At 43.8% G+C, this 22,518-nt stretch overlaps 2 protein-coding genes across 7 annotated transcripts in view; one reads left to right on the forward strand and one right to left on the reverse strand.

Annotated features, from left to right (window-relative positions):
- Window positions 1-22,518, reverse strand: part of LRRC38 (leucine rich repeat containing 38) — a 111,066-nt gene that overhangs the window by 44,757 nt on the left and 43,791 nt on the right. The gene's annotated exons all lie outside the window — the stretch shown is intronic.
- The window catches only part of PDPN (podoplanin), a 30,113-nt gene continuing 16,020 nt past the window's right edge, over window positions 8,426-22,518 (forward strand). For all 5 annotated transcript variants that reach the window (XM_006038710.3, XM_006038711.3, XM_025195232.1 and 2 more), the window contains exon 1: window positions 8,426-8,752. In XM_006038710.3, coding sequence (XP_006038772.1) covers window positions 8,683-8,752 — 70 coding nt within the window. In that variant the 5' untranslated portion in view covers window positions 8,426-8,682. The remainder of the gene's footprint in view (window positions 8,753-22,518) is intronic.

Below are 22,518 nucleotides of genomic sequence, written 5' to 3' on the forward strand. Positions count from 1 at the left end.
AAATTCCAGGCTGTATAGATCTCACATCTATACAGCACCTGAAGTTGGGAGAGCGCTCAGATGACTAAGGTCCACACTTTCAAAATGACCTCTGAGTTTGTGAATCCAGCTTGAAAAGCCACAGCCCTGTCTAGAAAAGGACTGACTACCCGCTGGTCTAAATGAAGTCAATAGGAACTGTGCATGTTCAGCCCCTCTGAATCCCTTGACTTAATGTCTTACAGTAGATTCCCAAGGGACAGAGAACAAAACTCAGAGACCACTTTTGACCCTATTGACCTAAAACTCCTATGACTTGACTTTACCTGCATCCCTATTCCCCCTTCCGCAAAGGAAAAACCCCTGAGAGAAATTAGGGGGGCTGGTGGCAACACTGTCATGTTGCCTTGGGATTTCTGCTGCAATGAGCAAGACGAAGCTGCCCACTTGGTGCTCCATAAAGAACCTTTCCTCCCTCTCTATCTCCAGGGAAGATGCATGGGGAGGAAGCCAAATCAGCATATTTCCCACATGTCATACCATGCCTTTTCCCTAGCAAGCACTGTTCCATTTCTGGGATGCAATGGGACCCCTGACAAAGTGGTGGCTGTGGTGGCTTCAGATGGATTTTGCACGCTAGGGGATGTGGGGTCTGGACTCTTTCTGTTAAACTAAATCAACCTATCAATATAGTTTGCTAGGGAAGGGCAGCCATCTCCAGGAATGAAGCTGTAACGGTAGCAATCAATACCACACAAGAGCTTCAGGGGGATTTGAATAAGCTGGAGGCACTGTAGGGTCCAACACATGTGCCAAGCCCAGCAGAGGCAGGGACCCGTTGCCTCCACCTTGCTGTGGCCATGTGCACGCACTCGCTCTGTGCACCGTGGGTGACACGGTTCTGGCCGTCTGCGCTGTCCCCTGAACCATGCTCATTCCTTCCTGCACAACATGTTCACACTGAGTCAGAGGAGGTCAAGACCTCTCCCATCTGCACTATGTGTTTATTGAAACACATACTCGCGAGTGTCATAGTTTTGGGACCTGTTCCAAAGCCTATTGAGGGCAATGGGATGTGTAGTCAGACCCTTGTTGCAAAACCCTTTGGTTGGAAACCCCTCCCCGCCCCATCCCAGATCTCATTATTGTTTTATTGCAGAGCCATTACATGCAGCAGTACACTCTCTCTCCATGCCAGACATCTCTCAGCCCTTGTTCTTGATAACATGGAGAGACAGCCTGGCTTCCTAGGAGGCTGGGTCAATGATTGATAGGGTCAGAAGGAAAAAGCAGATTATGAAATTAAAAAAAAACAAAAGGCTGCTTTTCCGCAAGGTCTTCTCCCTGTCCTCCCCCGAAACACCATGATTAAAAACTCACAGGGCAGCCCTGCACAAAAGCAGGGAATTTTCAGAGGTGCCCTGGAGACTCTTCTTGACATATTTTGATCAGACAGTTCTGGCTGAGAGACTGTAAGAGAGACAGACAGGGGGAGAAGTGACTATCGGGATATTTCTAGCAATGATCTGTAGAAGTCCAGACCCCAATTCAGCCCCGCGCTTAATACTTTGCTGAATCCATCACTACTCAACAAAGCACTTATGCAGGCACTCAGCTTTAGATATTTGCTTTCATCCCAGTGAATTACATTCCTGTTTAAGCATTTGCTTAAGTGCTTTCATGAGTAGGGATGAAGAGTTGAATCAGGAGTCCACTTAAGCAAGGATCTGATATTCCTCCTCAAAACTATGAAACAGCCACAAAACAAACCATTACTACCTCTCTTTATTTTCACAAACGATATGGGTACGTTTGTTAGAATTGCAGTATAAACTGGATATATTTTCACTAAAAACCCTTGCTTCCTCCCAACTGGGAACTAATACAGCCTACTATCTCATTTTGTACCTCATACTCCTCATCTTGGACAAAAAAATTACCATATTCCATAACTTCATTGTCCTTCTGAACATTGGCCTTTAAAAATAAGATTTTTTATCCATGGGCTTCTAAATGGATCCCAGGGCCTAAATCCCTTCATGTCTGTATTTCCTAGGAACCCACACTTTTAGTCTAAGTCCTATAAGCATTCATGGGAGCCACTCACAAGTCAACTGAAACATTGAGTTGTTATAAAATTTGCAATATCTCATTACAATTCTACATAAAATTTTATCAAGAGATGCAGAATCCCTGCGGAAAGTTCCAGTTGCAAGTGTGGTTTTTTTCACTAAGAAAACATATGGTCAGAGCATTTTCAACCTAGGAATTAGCCATCCCAGAGATTTTAGGAGACGCCGTATATGCTGAAATCCAATATATGGGAGTACTTTTTACTTAGTTCCTTGAAGACATTCATCCAAAGAAAGTTCTTACATTAACAATGAATTTTGGCGTTTTAATTTTAGTTCCCTGGTGGTCTGATATTCAGGCTGGGAATATTTGGCTACAGGCACCCTAATTTACCAAGGCAGATGAATCCTTTGCCTCGGTATGCAGAACAGCTGGAGAACAGACACAACACTGCAGCAAAAGCTGAGCAATTAAGTGCTGAAACATGAGGCCAAATTCACCAGTGCATTCAGAGAGGGCCACTGCCTTGAAGTCAAAGCCACTTATACTGAATCCGGCCTCTCACCTCTAGAAATCTGGATCAGTGGAAACCTTGTTATTAATAATTAATGTAATTAATATGATAATATAATGTTCATCTAATAACTTACTATAGTTGTATATTCTATTCTAACTAATGGAATATATTATTTTATATATCATTAATATGTAATAATTACATAGTGATCAATATGCTTATTGATATAGTAGAAGCGTTTTTATTTGTAAGTCTCTAGAGAAATGCAAGACTCATGTCCTCCGGGGCCAAAGCAGAGGATGGCAAAATGAACGTTGGAATCAAGACATCAGCCACTTTGAAGGGTGGCAGCAGGACGCATGGTGCCTCAGTTTTAGAGGGCAAATGATTAATATTACCTTGTGCACATGACAGCAGACAACATTGATAAAGGCACCTGATAAGTCACAGAGGGGAAGCACACATAGGCGGAGTCGGTGAAACAGCACATGGGAAAATTTCACATAGAAAACCCATCAAAATCTCTTAAGTAAGAGCGGCTGAAAAAGAATACGTCTTTTCCAATATCACTGGACTAAGTTGCCAAACACTTTCATTTTGAATCCAATTTTCTGCTGAGAAGCTGAAATTTTCCCTCCTTCCAGGGCCTCCTACTTGTCAATGCTATATGCAAGATTGGTTTCTATTGCTGTGAACCACGCTGCCAGCAGCGTCCAGCAGAGTAGTAGCCTGCAAATGCAATTTAATTGCTTAAACATAAAAATTAACAAGTTCTTTGTGTTCTGCAGCTATCTTTATGGTCTATTCAGCTGCAGCTTCATATTTCTCATCAGTACCTACTGCTTGGGTCCTTGAAGCCTTAATGCACAGATGTGATATTATTTATATATATAGTCTCTGTGAGTTCAGGGATACACAGAGGCAAAGGTTGTATCCACAAGTGAAACTATTTGTCTGCTTGCCTGTGCTAGAGGACAGCTCCAGAAACTTGACTGGCTTACTGGCCTAGTTCGTGTGAAGCTCAATCTGTGACCTAGGGGCGAGCACCTGGTGCACAAAAGGCTGGGAGACATAGTGTTTCACGAGTCTCCCTATTTCTTCTGTGTCTGGCTGCATAGGGTCAAGCACCACCCTAGCAATGGCAAGAGAGGCAGGCATTTTGATGATGACTTTGATGTTAGCCTGAAGTCTGACACCTGGCTCCCAAGATAGCATCTAAGCCCCAGGAAACTGCAGCAACCATGGGGGTTGAAAAGCAGTAGGGCTCCCAAATTTCCCTGCGCTGTACGAAGCAGCAGGAGTCAGCCAGGGCTCAGTTCTCCTGGGACATTGCCGTGTGTCCGAGGAGGAGCACCAGGTTTGCATCCGAAGCTCTGTCACCACTGCCCTGGCCAGGCCTCTCAGGGGACTTTGCAAAAGGGATGGGATCTTCCTTTTTAGGCTGTTACTGCAGGAGGGGTAGGGCCTTATTTTATTATCAGTCTGCAGTATGTTGCCTATCCTGCTTCCTTCCTTTTAGTTTATCTGTTTCCTTTTCAGGCAATCAACTACCATTATTTTGAGGTGCTCTCTTCTTTACTGTAATAAGTAAGCAAAATGCTAGCAGCCGTGGGGTTGTTAATCCTTTACAAGATGCCGGTGGCCATGGGGCCTCTAGATGGAGGCACTGGTCACTAAAGACTTGGGTCTGAAGGGTCTTGGTCCTCAGGGCAGGGGAGGGGGTGAGAGAGACTCTGCAAAGGGGGAACAAGGGACCAAATCATCTTCGAAGAACTGCACCACCCTTTGGGAGCCCCGATGCCCCTTCATGTGCGCATATGCACTCTTAGCAAGTACATCTTATCATTATCATAGAAAATTTGAATTGGAAGGGACCTCAGGAGGTCATCTAGTCCAACCCCCCTGCTCAAAGCAGGACCATCCCCAACTAGATCATCCCAACCAAGGCTTTGTCTAGCCAGATTTAAAAACCTCCAAGGATGGAGATTTCACAATCTCTGTGGGAAAATTGTTCCAGTGCTTTATTACCCTCCTAGTAAGAAAGTTTTTCTAATATCTCACCTAACTTCCCTTGCTGCAACTTGAGCCCATTGCTCCTTGTTCTGTCATCTGCTACCACTGAGAACAGTCCAGCTCCATATTCTCTGCAGGGAGTTGAAGGCTGCTATTAAACCTCCCCCTTGGTCTTCTCTTCTCCAGACTTAATCAGCCCAGTTCCCTAGCTTCTCATAAGTCATGTCTTCCAGCCCCCCAACCATTTTTGTTGCCCTCCACTGGACTCTCTCCAATTTGTCCACATCCTTTCCCCAGAACTGAACACAGGACTCCAGATGTGGCCTCCCCAGTGCTGAGCTCACCTCACCTGGTGCTCTCCCCTACCCTGGAGGTCTTCAAGACTGGAGAAGCACCTAGCTGGGGTCATCTCACCCCAGTGTTCTTTCCTACCCAGGGCAGGGGGTCCAACTCGATGACCTACTGAAGTCCCTTCTGACCCTAGCATCTATGAATCTATGAATCCATGAAACAAGGGGAATAATCACTTCCCTCAATCTGCTGGCAACGCTCTTACCAATACAGCCCAGTATGCAGTTAGCCTTCTTAGCAACAAGGGCACACTGCTGACTCATATCCACCTTACTGTCCACTGTCACCCCCAGGTCCTTTTCTGCAGAGGTGCTGCCCAGCCAGTCAGTCGCCAGCCTGCAACGGCGCATGGGATTGCTCCACTGGACTAAGTTGCCAAACACTTTCATTTTGAATCCAATTTTCTGCTGAGAAGCTGAAATTTTCCCTCCTTCCAGGGCCTCCTACTTGTCAATGCTATATGCAAGATTGGTTTCTATTGCTGTGAACCACGCTGCCAGCAGCGTCCAGCAGAGTAGTAGCCTGCAAATGCAATTTAATTGCTTAAACATAAAAATTAACAAGTTCTTTGTGTTCTGCAGCTATCTTTATGGTCTATTCAGCTGCAGCTTCATATTTCTCATCAGTACCTACTGCTTGGGTCCTTGAAGCCTTAATGCACAGATGTGATATTATTTATATATATAGTCTCTGTGAGTTCAGGGATACACAGAGGCAAAGGTTGTATCCACAAGTGAAACTATTTGTCTGCTTGCCTGTGCTAGAGGACAGCTCCAGAAACTTGACTGGCTTACTGGCCTAGTTCGTGTGAAGCTCAATCTGTGACCTAGGGGCGAGCACCTGGTGCACAAAAGGCTGGGAGACATAGTGTTTCACGAGTCTCCCTATTTCTTCTGTGTCTGGCTGCATAGGGTCAAGCACCACCCTAGCAATGGCAAGAGAGGCAGGCATTTTGATGATGACTTTGATGTTAGCCTGAAGTCTGACACCTGGCTCCCAAGATAGCATCTAAGCCCCAGGAAACTGCAGCAACCATGGGGGTTGAAAAGCAGTAGGGCTCCCAAATTTCCCTGCGCTGTACGAAGCAGCAGGAGTCAGCCAGGGCTCAGTTCTCCTGGGACATTGCCGTGTGTCCGAGGAGGAGCACCAGGTTTGCATCCGAAGCTCTGTCACCACTGCCCTGGCCAGGCCTCTCAGGGGACTTTGCAAAAGGGATGGGATCTTCCTTTTTAGGCTGTTACTGCAGGAGGGGTAGGGCCTTATTTTATTATCAGTCTGCAGTATGTTGCCTATCCTGCTTCCTTCCTTTTAGTTTATCTGTTTCCTTTTCAGGCAATCAACTACCATTATTTTGAGGTGCTCTCTTCTTTACTGTAATAAGTAAGCAAAATGCTAGCAGCCGTGGGGTTGTTAATCCTTTACAAGATGCCGGTGGCCATGGGGCCTCTAGATGGAGGCACTGGTCACTAAAGACTTGGGTCTGAAGGGTCTTGGTCCTCAGGGCAGGGGAGGGGGTGAGAGAGACTCTGCAAAGGGGGAACAAGGGACCAAATCATCTTCGAAGAACTGCACCACCCTTTGGGAGCCCCGATGCCCCTTCATGTGCGCATATGCACTCTTAGCAAGTACATCTTATCATTATCATAGAAAATTTGAATTGGAAGGGACCTCAGGAGGTCATCTAGTCCAACCCCCCTGCTCAAAGCAGGACCATCCCCAACTAGATCATCCCAACCAAGGCTTTGTCTAGCCAGATTTAAAAACCTCCAAGGATGGAGATTTCACAATCTCTGTGGGAAAATTGTTCCAGTGCTTTATTACCCTCCTAGTAAGAAAGTTTTTCTAATATCTCACCTAACTTCCCTTGCTGCAACTTGAGCCCATTGCTCCTTGTTCTGTCATCTGCTACCACTGAGAACAGTCCAGCTCCATATTCTCTGCAGGGAGTTGAAGGCTGCTATTAAACCTCCCCCTTGGTCTTCTCTTCTCCAGACTTAATCAGCCCAGTTCCCTAGCTTCTCATAAGTCATGTCTTCCAGCCCCCCAACCATTTTTGTTGCCCTCCACTGGACTCTCTCCAATTTGTCCACATCCTTTCCCCAGAACTGAACACAGGACTCCAGATGTGGCCTCCCCAGTGCTGAACTCACCTCACCTGGTGCTCTCCCCTACCCTGGAGGTCTTCAAGACTGGAGAAGCACCTAGCTGGGGTCATCTCACCCCAGTGTTCTTTCCTACCCAGGGCAGGGGGTCCAACTCGATGACCTACTGAAGTCCCTTCTGACCCTAGCATCTATGAATCTATGAATCCATGAAACAAGGGGAATAATCACTTCCCTCAATCTGCTGGCAACGCTCTTACCAATACAGCCCAGTATGCAGTTAGCCTTCTTAGCAACAAGGGCACACTGCTGACTCATATCCACCTTACTGTCCACTGTCACCCCCAGGTCCTTTTCTGCAGAGGTGCTGCCCAGCCAGTCAGTCGCCAGCCTGCACCGGTGCATGGGATTGCTCCATCCTAAGTACGAGACTTTGCACTTGTTCTTATTGAATCTCATGAGATTTCTTTTGGTCCAGTCCTCCAATTTGTCAAGGTCTCTCTGAATCCTAGCCCTCTCCTCCAGATAGTGGTTAATAAAGACTCATCACTGTTCCTAAGTAGCAGATGGAGACCAATAAACACCGTAAAAACATCATACTTGTCCCAATTCTCAGGTGGCAGAGCCAGGGTGAATGTACTTATTTCCGGATTTCGGCATAATCCGTACCTCACTCCCGCTCTCTGTCCTGATCTTATTTCAGTTGTGGTCCAACCAGTGTGAGATTTCTGAGAGATCCAAACCACATCCCCTATCTTTCCACACTCTACCTTGAAAGTATTGGCATAGAGCACTAATCTATCTTACGTGATCTGCTACCGCTGCCTTCACATGCAAGAAAACTCTCAATTAATAATGAGAACAGTGCTGCTGGCAAAGATTGGCACTTAGTTACAGAAAGACATCCTCCCTAGAGCTAATTCAGCACGTAAGTGCTTGCCAATGCTTGGATTCACACACAAATGCTAGACATATGCTTAGGATGTCACTTGAGGGCATGTAAACTTAGAGACCAGCACATACACACCAACAAAATCACGCTCCATGCTGACCAGCAGAATTAAGCCCTGCGTGTACATATTTCCTACACACATTCACACACAGGCTTACTCCGAGATGAAGAACACAGCAGCTCACTGTTGGAAATTATGCCCTACCCCGGATCCATAAATATTTTTGAAGGGTACTTTAGAAAGAAGCAAGCTCCCTGCACAGCTCACTCTGTCTAAATGCCTCCCTCTCCTTTCACTAAATATAACTGTCTCTGGCATCTTCTAAAAATCCACTGCAGATCCTGTAACTTTAAACCTGGGCTGAGATCATAATTTTAGTGCTGACCAAACAGAGCGAAGAGGGCGGGCTTGGCCTCTTCTTTTTGAGACCACCTTAGGCACCCTCCCACCCCTTGGTTAAAGAAAAAATGCTGACTCCTCTCTCAGTTATTTTTCTTTAGCTGTATTCGTTATCTCTCTGGGAAAGCCTGCCCCTCTAACTACTGCAGTCTAAGGGAATTTCTGCAACTCCAAAAGGTTGTCCACAGGTGGTTTCTCTGTGTGATCTAAACTCCTCTTATCTCTAAAATAATCCACGACTGGAACAGTCTGATCCCAAGACTGGAAAGCTATTCTCTCAACAGAATTAGCCAAGATGTTTCTTAAAACTCTGCTCTTCGTCTTCTTGCTAGGGACTGTACCCTTCAGGGCATTTGCTGAAGAAGGTAAGAAGAATCTTCTGATAAAATCATTTCCCAATGATTTGCTGTAATTCACATACATTTTGTCCTTATTGCTTGGTATGTGATTGTACTGTGTTGTTTATAAAGTTTTCTTTTGAATGCCTAAAGCCACTACTGAGTGTCTAGCTGGATTGTATCAGGAGTGAGACCTGCCAAAGTTTGCAGGCTGATGGAGTTTCCTGGGTGTTTGGAAAAAAAACCCAACAACCAGTTGATGTGCCTGTGGCAGTCAACACAGGACTGCAAGAGGAGTGGCGGTGTATGAACACTCGATGGAGGCATTACATCGTCTCCAGTTTCACAGTGCAATATGTGCAATGGATACTGAGAGCAATAATTTAGCTGCAATTATGAGACCAGCACTCTGACACCAGCTCCTCCCTCCCATCCCCCAAGATCAGTTTTTCCCAAGGAGTGTTTGCCTTTATTCCAGATTGAAGAATGGATATTTCAGAGCGCTCTCGCAATTTGGGGACTTCCATTCTAATGCTAACTTCGCTAGACTCACGGTTGACTGTATTTCTATGATACGCAAGTGTTACGATAGCTTCTCTCAAGCACTTTGAAATGGCAGATTTTGAGGAAATGTAACAAGACGTTATAAGATGTTCTGTGTCTGCTGCGTGCGGGAGGGCGAAGAGTTAGTTTTGTAAACCCTTTCTTTTTGAACGTTATACGTAAGCAGCATGATACACTCTGCATATTGAGGGCTGGTGGATATGTTTTTTTACCCTGATAAAATATACAGGGTCAATTTGGTCCATTACTACTGAATAATGCCGGGCTCTAGAAGTGGTCGCATTGAAATGGAGGTGACCACTCACCAAGTAACATATTACTCATTAGATTCAGAATCTGTGCAACAGGCAATGAATCCAAGTCCGTGGCACAGGATTGGTGTGATAGAGCAGGGTGTTGCCAATATAGTTTGGCATTTCAAACAACAGTGTTTAAAAAATAAGGTGTAAATCGTGCCCCAAATTTTCAAAAGCATATTTTGCACTATTAGGAAATAGAGATCCGAGCCTGAGGTACAGGATCAGAGGCTTGGCTGGCATAAGTCAGCATAGTCAGCATAGTGGACCGTGGCAATTTATAGCATCTGAGGATCCGGCCCACAGGACTTTAGCTGGAATTGTGTGTTTGCAGCACCTTGGAAAAATCACACCTGGAGGGTCTCAAGGTTGGCTGTCAGACTTCACAGAAACCTGAAGTCAACGGCCACTTTTGAAAAATGTTTCTCTTTTTCTATTTTGGGCTCACTAGGATAAGCATCTATGGTTTCTATCCCTGTCATCCAGCCAGCACCTCCTTCAGAGTCCTTAGCAGTGCAGAGCAAATCACAAATCCTATTTTTCTCACTTTATACTGACTCCATACCTGCCTTTCACCAGTGTAAATGATTACACAAAGTGTATAGGACCAGTGAATCAACAGAGTCACTATCCAATTTTTAACCCAGTGCAGTTTCCAGTTATGAAACATGAGACAAACATGGAATTGCTGCATGTAGATGTCTAACCCAGTTAACTAGATGCAGAAATGCAAAAGACAAAAAGGATTTTTATTGATTTATTTATTTTTGGTACGCCTCCTTTCTCCAAACAATAAAGCAAGCATTTTAGGAACTGAGTGGGTATTGTGCACATCTCCGTAGCAAGAGTCACTGAGTGTCTTTCAACACTGCAGTTCAAACAGTGTAAGCCAGAGAAGGTTTAAACACAGGTCTTGTTTATAAGGCTTTTATGGCTGGCTAAGATAGGGCTGAACTCTGGTGACTGATGTAGAAGCTGGCTTACAAGACTATTTTATTAGTGAATTCTTAATAGTCTCGCTAATCTATTGTTTCTAGGTTTTGCAGACACACAGTTCTCAGTAAATGCACTATCAATTATTCTAGAGCCTCTGTATAGTGTGTAAACAAGTCTCAGATGAGCATTTTCATGGCTCCAGTGTATAACAAGTGCCCATTAGTGATTGGTACTATAGATAACTCTCTCAGTGCTAATACAATTTCCTTGACCAGTGAAGACTTGAGACTGAGATTTTACCTAATAATTTCCTCCCCATTTCTAGTGATATATAATACTGCTCAAAATCCAATAAAAACCCACAAGGCAGTACAATCCAAGTGAAAACAAATCTTTCAGTTCACTAAGTGCTTGGAACACGCGTTCATGTCTGCCCTCATCTTCCCTATCCAAACTTGGTTTAACTATCCATGCAAATAGCCAAGTATTCTGTCACATTTTTCACTCAAGCTGTTAATTCTTCTTATCCCCTAATGAGTTTCTGGCCTAAAGCACTTTTTGCAAAAGCATTAGCAGATGCACATTTGTCCTTCTGAGATCCTGCTTCCTGCAAAGCACAACGTTTTGCACACTCCGCCACGCCCAAGCTTATAAAACCCAGAGCATCTGAACCGAAATGGCACGCTCTGGCCCAGACACTCTGATGCCAGTGCACGCTACTGCCTTGGCTTAGCAGTCTGCAGAATTAACCAAATAATGAGAAGCACACAGTTTCAAAGGAATGCTTCCCACAGGCAACAAATCCCACAGCTTCAAGCTTGTGCCCACATGCACATACTATTGCAGATGATCAGAGATCACCCTACTAGCCACCGTCTCCGCTCTTGGCTAGATGGTCCTGCTATTCTGCACAGACACATGCCAGTTGCCAATTTTGGGGTCAGAAAGGAATTTTTCCTCTATATTAGGTTGGTATGGACTTTGTATGGGTTCACTTCCTCTGTAGCATAGAGTACCGTCCTTTTCATAAGACTTTCTGAGTGTATATTAACCAATAACTTCTTTATCACTGCAGTGGTATGGCATCAGCATTGCTCTCATCTCCTGTACATTCACCTATGTCGTAGGTGTTTCAGTCACTACGTATGGGGGAGGGTTTGAAGTGATGATCTGGTGGAGTAATTGGTTGCCCACTAATGCACTAAATTGGATTCAGTGGCTTAGGAGGCCCTTTGCAGTCATATGCTCCATGAATCCATGTTATTTTGGCACTGTACAAACCAATACGAAGGCAGCTCCTGTCTCAGGCACAGTTTGAAATCTAAGAAACCCATTTCGAGCAACAAGTGAGGGAGAAGCCTGTATAAAAACACGCACTGAGCTCCAGACATAAATGTTTCTGCGGTAAGCCGAAATGAACTGGAATTTTGATGAAATGTTTTATTTCCAGGAAAAGTTGATTTGTTGAAGTAAAGAGATTTTGCAGCAATGTGTCAGTTTAGACAAAAATAATAATTCAGAGTTCTTCCATGTGTCTACATTGTACACACATCCCACCAAGCCCCAGCAAGCAGCACGGGTTCACATGAGCTGCCTCCTACATCGAAAGAACTGCAGCTATAATTTGTACAGGGCTGCAGACAGGCTAATTATTACTGCCTGTACTAAGATTGTCAGGAGCAATTAGTTCATCCTATGCTAATTAATCTGACCATGAGACCATGCAGATGCAGCTGCATCTCTTGTGGATCAGGAAACTGCCTGTGCAGGGCAATGCAGGATGTGTTGAGAGCACTGCTTTCTGGCATGGCAGGTTCATTGTGTAGATGTGGCTTCAGTCCCATGTTAGAGTTTCTGATCAGAGAGAATGAAGCCCCAGGATAACCAGAGCACAGAGGCTTGGATGCTCAAATCAGTGAGAGACACAAGCTCAGGTTGCTGCCCTTAATCAGGGCGTTCAACAGGGATGTGGCCAACCTACTCTGGCCAAACCTAGGGGTCACACACATGAAAATAGGAAAAGAAAGGGCACATTTTTGTTCTATTTGTACTTGAGAACTAAACCTTAGAGGCTTGACTCTGGGATCGATGTTTTAGGGATGCTAGATCTGAAACTGCCTGCCTCCCAGAGAGATCTGGTCAAGGGTAGATGAAAGGCATCTGGGAAATAGAAACTGCAGAAGGCATATGTATCACTTTAGACCCGTATTAGCCTTAATTAGAGGACCGAGTGCTGGCGTGCTATGTGTTTCACTTAGATAAGCATCACATTTCTCAGAATCAGAAACCAAAACAGATTCTAGGGGTGGGCTTTTTCAGGAGCACTCAGTGTTGATCTAACACGACCACCGCTGAACTGGGGAGTTTTGCCATGAGTATCAAATGGCAAGAGAATTAAGCAGAGACCGAACCCTTTTGAAAAAAAATTAAATCCCATAATCTTTGTTGTAACAAGCAAATGAACACACAGATCAGATGCCAACATGTGTTCCCAAAGCAAAAAAGAAAGGCTTGCTTTGGGTCAGTGAGATTTTGAGTTAATAAAGCAGGCAAACTCAGATATGTCTTTAAAACATTATTCAGATCTGGGAGGGATGTCACTCCAGCATCCTGGTTTCACTCTCAAGTGGGAACATCAGCTGCTGTCTGCAGAAAAATCTTGCCCTGGTTTTAGCTGAACAGAGGGCTTTGCTTTGGACCAGAACCTATCACAGGTGGATGCACCAGTGCTGGGCAGCTGGGTTGGTAGTGACAGAAGAAACCGTCCTGCAAAGGATAGTATCATTTTGGACCTGCTCCATAGAAACCACTAGAGACTCCCTGCTGCTGTTATGCTGTTGCATAGTTGTGCTGTGCATAAATCATGTACTGCCTCCCCAAGCCCTAATCCTTTGGGAAACTGCGCCCGTTCTGCTATGTGCTACCCCCCCACCCCGGCCGCCCAATATAATGCAAGGGAATGTATAGGATTTGCCCCCCATTCTGTCCTGAGCCCCCATTGCTATACAATAGTTTAAAATTTGCCACCTCCCATCCCAAAAATGGCTGCATTGCAAGCAATGGGTGAAGTGCTTGCTGCATACACTACTGTTGACTAGAGGCATCATGCTTAAGGTGCATCTTCCATCCACCTTAGACACTAGACTCTTTTGAGCATCTAAAGTTAGATAAAGAACCACACACACACATACACACACAGTTAATCTGACTTATTTGGCAGCTAGCAATATTTTTACAGCATTACTGCCACCCTGGTTAGCTCCAAGAGACTGCAGAACAGATGTCATTCGTCTTGTTGTCCACTCACTTTTCAGTCCTTGAGAGTTAGAACTAAGTCTATAGCCATGTACATGAAGAAATCCTTCCTTTAAAAGATTACAAGTAGTCCTTTCATTAACTGGGGCTGACCGGGGAAAACTGGAACTATAAATCCATAGTCAATACCTGTCTCACAGATTCACACCTGCTGACGATCTGACTCAGACAATTTAGCAGCAAAGAAAAACAGCTGGCACCATAACTCTATATCAAGAGATAAACTCCCCCCCCCCAAAATACAGTTACAGATCATCAAAACCCAAGTAAGAAAAAAAGCTTAAGGCAAAGCAATTATGCAGCTGGGCTCCTCTACTAGCATTCAGCATGTTTCCTTCTTGTGTTGTTGTTTAAAGAAGCCACACACCCCCCCCCACAGAAATGATTACTATTTCCCCCAAAGTCCAACATGTTTTATGTTTCAGTTGTGCAATTTCTTGTTCATGTGTTTGCTTTTTGTCTGGCAGTGGTCAGGGACTGCAGGATAGACTCTGGACATGCCTGATCCTAGCATCTATTGCTTCCTAGGTTCATGCTGCGGACGGGTAACATCTCAAGATCTCTGATGATTTTTTCATGCACACACATACCCCAATCCTTTCACACCAATCTCCCATTGTAGCAAAGCTCCCATGGCAATTTGTTGCCCAGTTTGGTATTCAGTGGGCATGTCTACAAGTCACCCTGCATCGCCATAGTGACACGCTGCTGCGATGTAGTGATCACGTGCATCTACATGTCACCGGCAGCTACGTCGCTGTACCAGCACACCCCCATTTTAGCGCACCACTACAGAGAAACGGCAGCTAAAAATAACCATGCACTGCATGTACAGTGCAGTACGGATAGTTATACCACGTGTACAGTGAAGCATGGCGCAGTAACAACGTCGCTACAGGGCGATGTATAGATGCGCCCAGTGTGGCATACCCAGGTATAGAGTCAGGATGAGATGGTGACAGGAAGAAAGGGGAGTGGTCTCATGAAAGGAAAACAAAAATCAGCCATAGACTTTTCTTTCCAGATGATTGGCCAAAGACTCTCAAGAACCCTGGAAATTTCCTTTGCATCTGCACCACTTAAAAATACTATTTATTATTTTGAGAGCCTTCTGGATGTGGGCAAAAATGAAGTGCCATACCGGAACATGCAAATGTAGGGTTCATTTAGAAACAGCTGTTTCTCTACTAGTATCCGGCACTGTAGGATGAGATGTGGAGGTAGAGCGGGGGTGGCCTTGTTCCTCTGGCTAGCCCAGCCACAGCAATAGAAACCATCTGCACCAGGGTGGGGTGACCCGATGCATCAGCCAAAAGAAACGTTTCTGACAGTTCAGCAAAATGTTGTCATCAAGCAAAACGAGCCCCATGGAGCGCAGCTGATCTACAGGGCTCTCTGCAACACAAAGCTATTTGCAACACAAAGCAGAGTACACCCGGATCTAGTATGTACATCAAGGACTTGTGTTTTCAAGGGGTAGATGATGATGCTTTCCTATTCTCTCATTCACCTCCCTTCAGTGCTGAATACAAAAGTTCATAAAGTCAGTGCCTGTACCCAGGAACAACAGCAGGCACTTCACAGTGTGCATCTTCCTGAAGAAAAATAACATCGGGGCATCTTTAAGAAAATCATATCACGCGCACACACAACAGTGCACATTGATGGGTCATGGCACTGTTTTTAAGCCTGGGCTGTTACTAGGAACTATCATAGAGGGAGGAAACAATGGCAGTATGAAAACAATTCACAAGTCCCTAATGGTCTGATGTTGCTAACTCTCTGGGTTTCATTGTAAGTCTCCCAATATTTGGTACTTTTCTGAAAGCCTCAGCTGCAGGAGTTGTGTGCGCCAGGAAAAAAATGTTGTTTCTTTAAAAAGGCAAATCTTCTAGTCCTTCTTGTAAAGGAAAGCTTCAAAGGTTGACACCCCTTCCTCCCTCCCCCATGAGGCTCAGACTCCAAATGAGCCTTAAATGTTATTTTTCTGAAACTCATGGTTTTGAAGGAGAATTGGTGAAGGTCCCATGTTTTTGACATGATCTAAATCTGTGGTAGCATTCCCAAAGTGCAGTGTCTGCAAAGGAAAGTTACCACATGATATTAAGTTATAACATGAAATGAAGGGGAACTATTGCTTTGGCTCCGACTGAAACAAAGTGCACTGTTAGCTCACGAAAGCGGCTTGGATATTTGCTGAGCTCTCTCGTTGGACTATGTAAAAGTTCCACCACAATCTCAATCAGGCGCACACATTTTCCTTAGCCTAAATGACTGCATTGGTAATGGCTTCTCTCAAACTGCAATGTGTGTCAGACTTCGCCTTTCAGTAAAGATCCTTTTAAATGAGAAGAGCCCGGCTGAGAACAAATCCTTAGCACCAAGTTATCTGTTGGCCTAACAATGTCAAAGAGGACAGAACTAGCGGAGAATATGGCCCTAGAATGACAATATTTTCACTTTCACTGGAGGCCTGGCTTGACTTTAATCATGGCATTAAGCGAAGTGTAGAACAAAATCCACTCTAGAGTTTCTAGTACAGAAGGTTTTCAGCAGCTCTAACTAGAGAGGTATTTCCTTTTCTTTTAATAGCATGATTGCTTTCCATACCTCAGAGTTTAGCCAAGCTATCAGTTAAAACAAGTTAATGAACAGGGCAACGACTGTGGAACAGCGGAGGATGCGGTAACCATTTGTGTGCCCACAAGTACTCTATAGTAAGCGATGGGGCTGAGTTGTTCCGGTTTGGCTTTTTCATTAAGGGGTAAGGAGCTGCACTTAAGTTGTCACTAGCCACGGGCACACAAACCGCTGACATCAGGTTTTCCGCGGTAAGCCCCTGCTCCCACTTACCTCTATTTAATTTGGGCATTTGTTCACACACACAATGACACACTAGGCTAAAAGTGAGCATGCACATGTTAATAAAATGTAATGTAGTCAGAAAAAACCCACATTTTAATACAAGTAGTGCCATAACAGTTAGTCTGCTTCCTTTACAGTAAATATTCCAAGCACTGAATAGGACTGCTAAGCCAAAAAGTCTGCCTTTAGTTTAATGGGTAAAACTGAAAGCACAAATTGGCCCCATGCTCTTGGTTAAAAGTGCCCTCCCCACATTCTGGAACATGAAGTGGTGAATATACTCCAGCATATCTTACAATCACGGACAGGTTTCTCTGCTGTTCTATTTGGATGCCAACTGCAAGTTTTGAATTAAGCAAATATTTTTTTTCATTCAACAGAAAAGGTCTTTCCTTCCAGGACCAAAAGCCAGATTGGTTTAGAATAAGCAACCAATGACTCAGCAGCAGGACAACCTACTAGTTGTGACACCTCCATGGATTTTGCAAATCCTAAAAGTACTGGGGAAAAAAATGCTGCATGTGGGGTGAAGCCTCAGCATGCGTGAGGTGACGATTTATCCAGCTTGCATCCAAACCTTTACTCTGTGGTTATCATGTACCACCAGACCCAAAATACAAATGGAAAGAAACTGGCAAAATTTGCAGAGTTTTCCATTAAAAATATTGTTTGTCCAAAGATGTTGAAGCTATTCAAAGCCCCCTCCCTTCCCCTCATTGATTCCTAACCAAATCATGAACTAGCTTCTATTCAATAGGTGGTAATTATGATAAGGGTAGGAAGAAGCTGGAGTAGGGTTTCTCCAAACACTGGGTACCATGTTTAGGTCTGGGAACTCAAAGGACTTCCCTTGGCTTTCTCGAAGAAAATAATCTATGCAATGCGTGATGCAACATACTGTCCCTTGAGAGGCATGGCATGATGAGCACATGTCAGTGAATGACAAGGTTCTTTCAGTAAATCCAATATCTTTTATTAGACCAATTAAAATAGTTGGAAAATTTCTCTTTTGCAAGCTTTTGGGTACAAACACCCTTCTTCAGGAAGAGGTGCTCTTCCTGGATGGGATCAAAGCCAGAAGCCAGTATGCAAGACTGGCTGCAAATGTGCTGCAGACAGTGGGTGAGAAACAGGTTGGGGGGGAAGGGAAATGGTGATCTGGTGATACAATGTAGCTGGTAAATAGTAGAGAGGTTATCTGGGGTATCAGATGTTAAGAAAGTTATAATGTGCCATAAATCCAGTGTCTATATTTAGTCCATGATTTTTTCCATCCAGGAGGTTGACAAAGTGAAGTTCATAGGCTCATCCGTGAAAGGTGTTTTGTAAATTCCCTTTGAGGATTAGAACTGAAAGACTGGGGAGAGAGTGGTTTTCTTGTGAGAAATGTGCCCCCACAGGTAATTGGGTATTTCTGTCTTTGACAGATTTTTGGTTTGCGTCCATTCTGGTATGCAGTTGTTGTTTGGTCTCTCCTACATATTTTCCACTGGGGTATTTAGTGCACTGGATAAGATGCATTACATTTCTGGAGGTGCAGGTGTATGATCCAGAAATGGGGATGGTTCTGTTGTGGGGTGTAGTTATTGTGGGAGTGGTGGAGATGTGTTGGCAGGGTTTACATTTCTTCTCCTGGATCTGTTCGGTGTGCTTTGGGGCATAGGAAGTTTGCTTCTGGTGATGAGGTTGGCAAGGTTCAGTGCTTGTTTAAAAGGCTAAAATGGGTGGTTTAGGGAAGATCTCTTTAAGAACTGGGCCTTCTTCTAGTACAGGTTACAATTGTTTGAGGATTTTCCATATAGGTTCCAGGGAGGGATGGTATGTCCCAGTGTTGTGCGATTTGTGGGGGGTTTCTTTCTGTACTACAGCAGCTCTTCACGTGGTATCCGGGTGGCTCTTTCAAATCATCTTTCAAAGATCACACTTTTGAAAGAGTCACCAGGAATGAAGGAAGAGAGAGCACATACCGCAGCCCTTTCCTTTCTGACTGTCCTCTATGATGGGCACCCTATTCAGAAACCAGAGGCATTAGAAAAAGGTATGCAGTGATAGGGCTAAGCCAATATATCAAGTTGCCTCAATCCTCTGCTGTAATGGGAAAGACAAAACATGGAGAAATGAAATGTCATTAACACATTTACAACTATGATCAGCTTGTAACCTATGTCTGACTCTCTGGCAACACCTGATGACCAACAGAATGCACATGTGGTAAAACCAGCAAGATACCCCTCTAGCTCTCTGTAGCTCCCTAACCCATGACTTCTCCTAGTGGATAGATATCAATTTTGTTATAAATAGACAAATACTCCTAGAAAAGCTGACAGTGGATATCTTATCTGAAAAGAGGAATCAGTCATGTAAACACGTGCACCTCAGTCCTCTTCGGCAATACAGCTATAGATCTATAGACAGACTCCCTATCAGTGATTGCAACGTGGATTGACGTCAAGAGCTTTGTTCCCATTTCTGCTAGGTTTGAATCTGGCCTGTAGATTTTGAAAAAATACCCAGTTTATGTGGGTTGATTAGTATTGTCACTTGAGAAATGCTCAGGGGCCTCAAATGACACTAATGTAATCCTGACAAAGGCTCATATGCATTTAAATTTTAAGAGTTCACCAGTGGGTTTTGACTGCCAATTTCAATTAATGAATGAAAATAAAGTAACTTGAATTGTAAAAGATGCAATGCTTTCTGATTGACACCAATGACCTCATTAGGTGTATGAAAGCAGCTTTCTGTCCTTTAAATATTGCTAATCAATATAAAATTGCTAATCAATCATATGGCTCTTTTCATTTCTTTTATTCTATGCTTGGACAGAGGTGTGGGGTTTCAGGGAAACCATGGATGAGTCTTCTAATTTTTCTTAAGGTGAATTCTTCCAGTGTTGGCAGGCAAGGTTCTTTGGGTAGATGTGATATCTTTTATTAGACCAGCTGAGTAGTTGGGAAAAACATCTTCATTATTGACAGGGAATAAAACATACCCATGTAGGGGGTAGCTCAAAATCTTCTCACTAACTTAGATGGCAGCTGGGCCTTTGCTGGCAATGCACATGGGAGTTTAAGTCACTCAGCCTACAAGAAAAGTCTGAAGTTGGTTTGATCTCTTCCATCTTCAAAAGCTCTTTGTTATGCTTGGAGGTACCTGAGAGACATGCTAATCTTCAAGCATCATCCAACTCTTACTCAGTCTATTGACCTTCACAACAGGAGTACTTTGAAACTCACCCTAAGAGGCTTTTCCATTCAGCTGATATAGTGAGCTCATCGTTTTAAGAGTGGGCCATTGTATGCATATGCATTGAAAAACTTCTGTAGCAGCATGGAGCTTTCAAAGACATTGTGTCTTGCCCTGGCATGAGAAGTTGCAATCCTATCACAGTTGGGGACTTTCAACTAGAATGCTCCCAGTTAGAATCTGGCAATGCAAAATGCAGTGATTAATTGACATCTGCACCAGCCTACATCTGCAAAAACAATGGCAAGAGAAAAGGTAGCAGGAGAGAGGAAGACACCAGACAGTAGGGGGTATTCAGATTTTACAAACTGCTCAGATACAGTAATAGAAAGCTGATGCTTTCTCCTGCAGTTCCCCCTAAAATTTACCATCATGTTAGGTGTATAGGTTGGAGCCGTGTTGGTCTAAGGACACAGGCAGACAAGGTTCCTTGGGTAAATCCGATATCTTTTCTTAGACCAACTAATATAGTTGGAAACATTCTTGCTTTCTCAGCCTGATGAAGGTTGTTTGCACCCAAAAGCTTGAAGAATTTTTCCAACTATTTTAGTTGGTCTAAGAAAAGATATCGAATTTACCCCAAAAAACTTGTCTGCCATCATGTTAGGTGATATTTACCTCTGAACATCGGACCATTAAAGGTCCAATGCACATATACAACTTAAGCCTGATTTAAGCCCTATTTCAAAGTGGGCCACAGGCTCTGTACTGGATGCCTGTTCCCAGTGAATTTCTCTCCATACAGAACAGTATTGTTGTTCCATGAAGTATTCCCCCTCCAGAGTTGTTCAAATAGGTTTAAAAAAAAAACACAGCACAAAACAAAAAAAAACCTTTCATACTGCTTTTGTAACAGTAGAGCTGTTCATAAATGTTGGACTGTCCCATTGTACAGGGAAAACCATATTCTAGTTCTTGGGGTGACATCTTAGCTCCTTTGAAGTTCATAACAAAGTTTCCATTAACTTCAAGGAGTCCAGCCTTGCTGTGTGCTGACTCAAAAATATGTTTGGTGCACACGAGGGAAATACGTTTCACTAGATTGGTCACCATGTTCTGGAAACAGGGTGACATTTATGGAGTATGGTTAAACCCCTGTGTTGGGGAGTTTAGATAACTAGAGTGAGATTGTAAATACTTGTAACTGAAACCTGACAATTCATAAGAACCATAGGTTTTTAAGGCCAGAAGGGACTATTAGACGCTCTGTATAACACAGGCCCAGTTAATCCAAAAAGCTTGTTGGGGTTTTTTTCTTTTTTTACTAAAGTGAGTCTTCCAGGCAAGTATCCAGTCTTGACCTGAACACTGAATAGATGGCCACCCCACCACTTAGCTCAGTTATTTGTTGCAGCAGTTTACCACCCTCATTGTTTAAATCTGCCCAACTGAAGAGCTCATTACTATGTTGTATTTCCTATTTCTGCAGGTACCTCAAGGCGCCCCTCAACCTTCTTTATGATCATCTAAACACATCTAACTCTTTAAGCCTCTGTCTGCACTAGATAAATAAGGCAAATACATGGGCAGATATGGACTCCTTGCTGGTTATCAGTGGCAAACCTTGCCAATCTTCAGTGCACACAATCCAATTATGTCAGAGTCCCTCTGTGTCACATCTCTCTATGTGAGGTTCCCTAGGGATCTACATCTTTGTTTTCTTACATTGTTTCCTTTGGGTGCCTGGAGAACAGGTCATTCTTCAGAGCTTAGAGCCATTGCAATGCCAACAGTGTAATTAGCTCCATGAATGGGTTGCTTGTTATGTTTGTAATAAACTTCTTTCACTTTCCGCTTGGGGTTTCCCTGTGGTAATCGGTTTTCTCCATCTGCACTCATTCACCAAGTACTGTATAAGGGATATTTTTTCAGTTGGGCCTGGGATTATAACCTTACCTGATCCTTCCGATGCATATTGCTGAGCTCATGCAGATGGACACGCTTAACTACAACTTCGTCATCCAAACATGGTAATGGTAATGTAATGGCATTATTTTTATAAATCCCAAGATGGGGTTGCTCTATGGACATCTCGGGGCATTTCCCACTCCACACTGGAACTTTGCCTTTCTTCTTCATTTTAAATATTTCTTTTTCTAAACTTTCAGGGGGAAGGAGGAGGTTGGCCATTTTAGGTCTGAAGAGAAAAAATGTGTTAAACACACATGCACACATGCATGCATATATGTGGGTTATAGCTTCTCTAGGGAAGCATTTCAGATCTACCATTATTTGCTCTTTTAGAGCTCTTCCCAAAAGTAGATTGGCCAAAATGATCAAGCCCTTGATTTTTTTAAAAATCATTAGGTAGAAGAGAGATTTTAATGATAGTTCCCTACTCACAAATAATATTAGATTACAAGCTCCCTGGAAGAGAGGCCTCCTCTGTGTTTAGCATCAGATGTAACAAGACCCTGATCTGTGTGATTGGCAAAGGTGTTACGACAATTTATGCAATTTATGGCAGTGCTCGCCAGTAGAGTCAAGCAGGCCTGCCTTGGCTCACAGCAAGTAGGCTGGAGGAGATGAAATAAGTCTTCTCCATAGAATACAAAGGAAGGGGAAGGATAA

Source organism: Alligator sinensis, unplaced genomic scaffold (assembly GCF_000455745.1).
Source record: "Alligator sinensis unplaced genomic scaffold, ASM45574v1 scaffold1390_1, whole genome shotgun sequence".
Taxonomy (NCBI): Eukaryota; Metazoa; Chordata; order Crocodylia; family Alligatoridae; genus Alligator; species Alligator sinensis.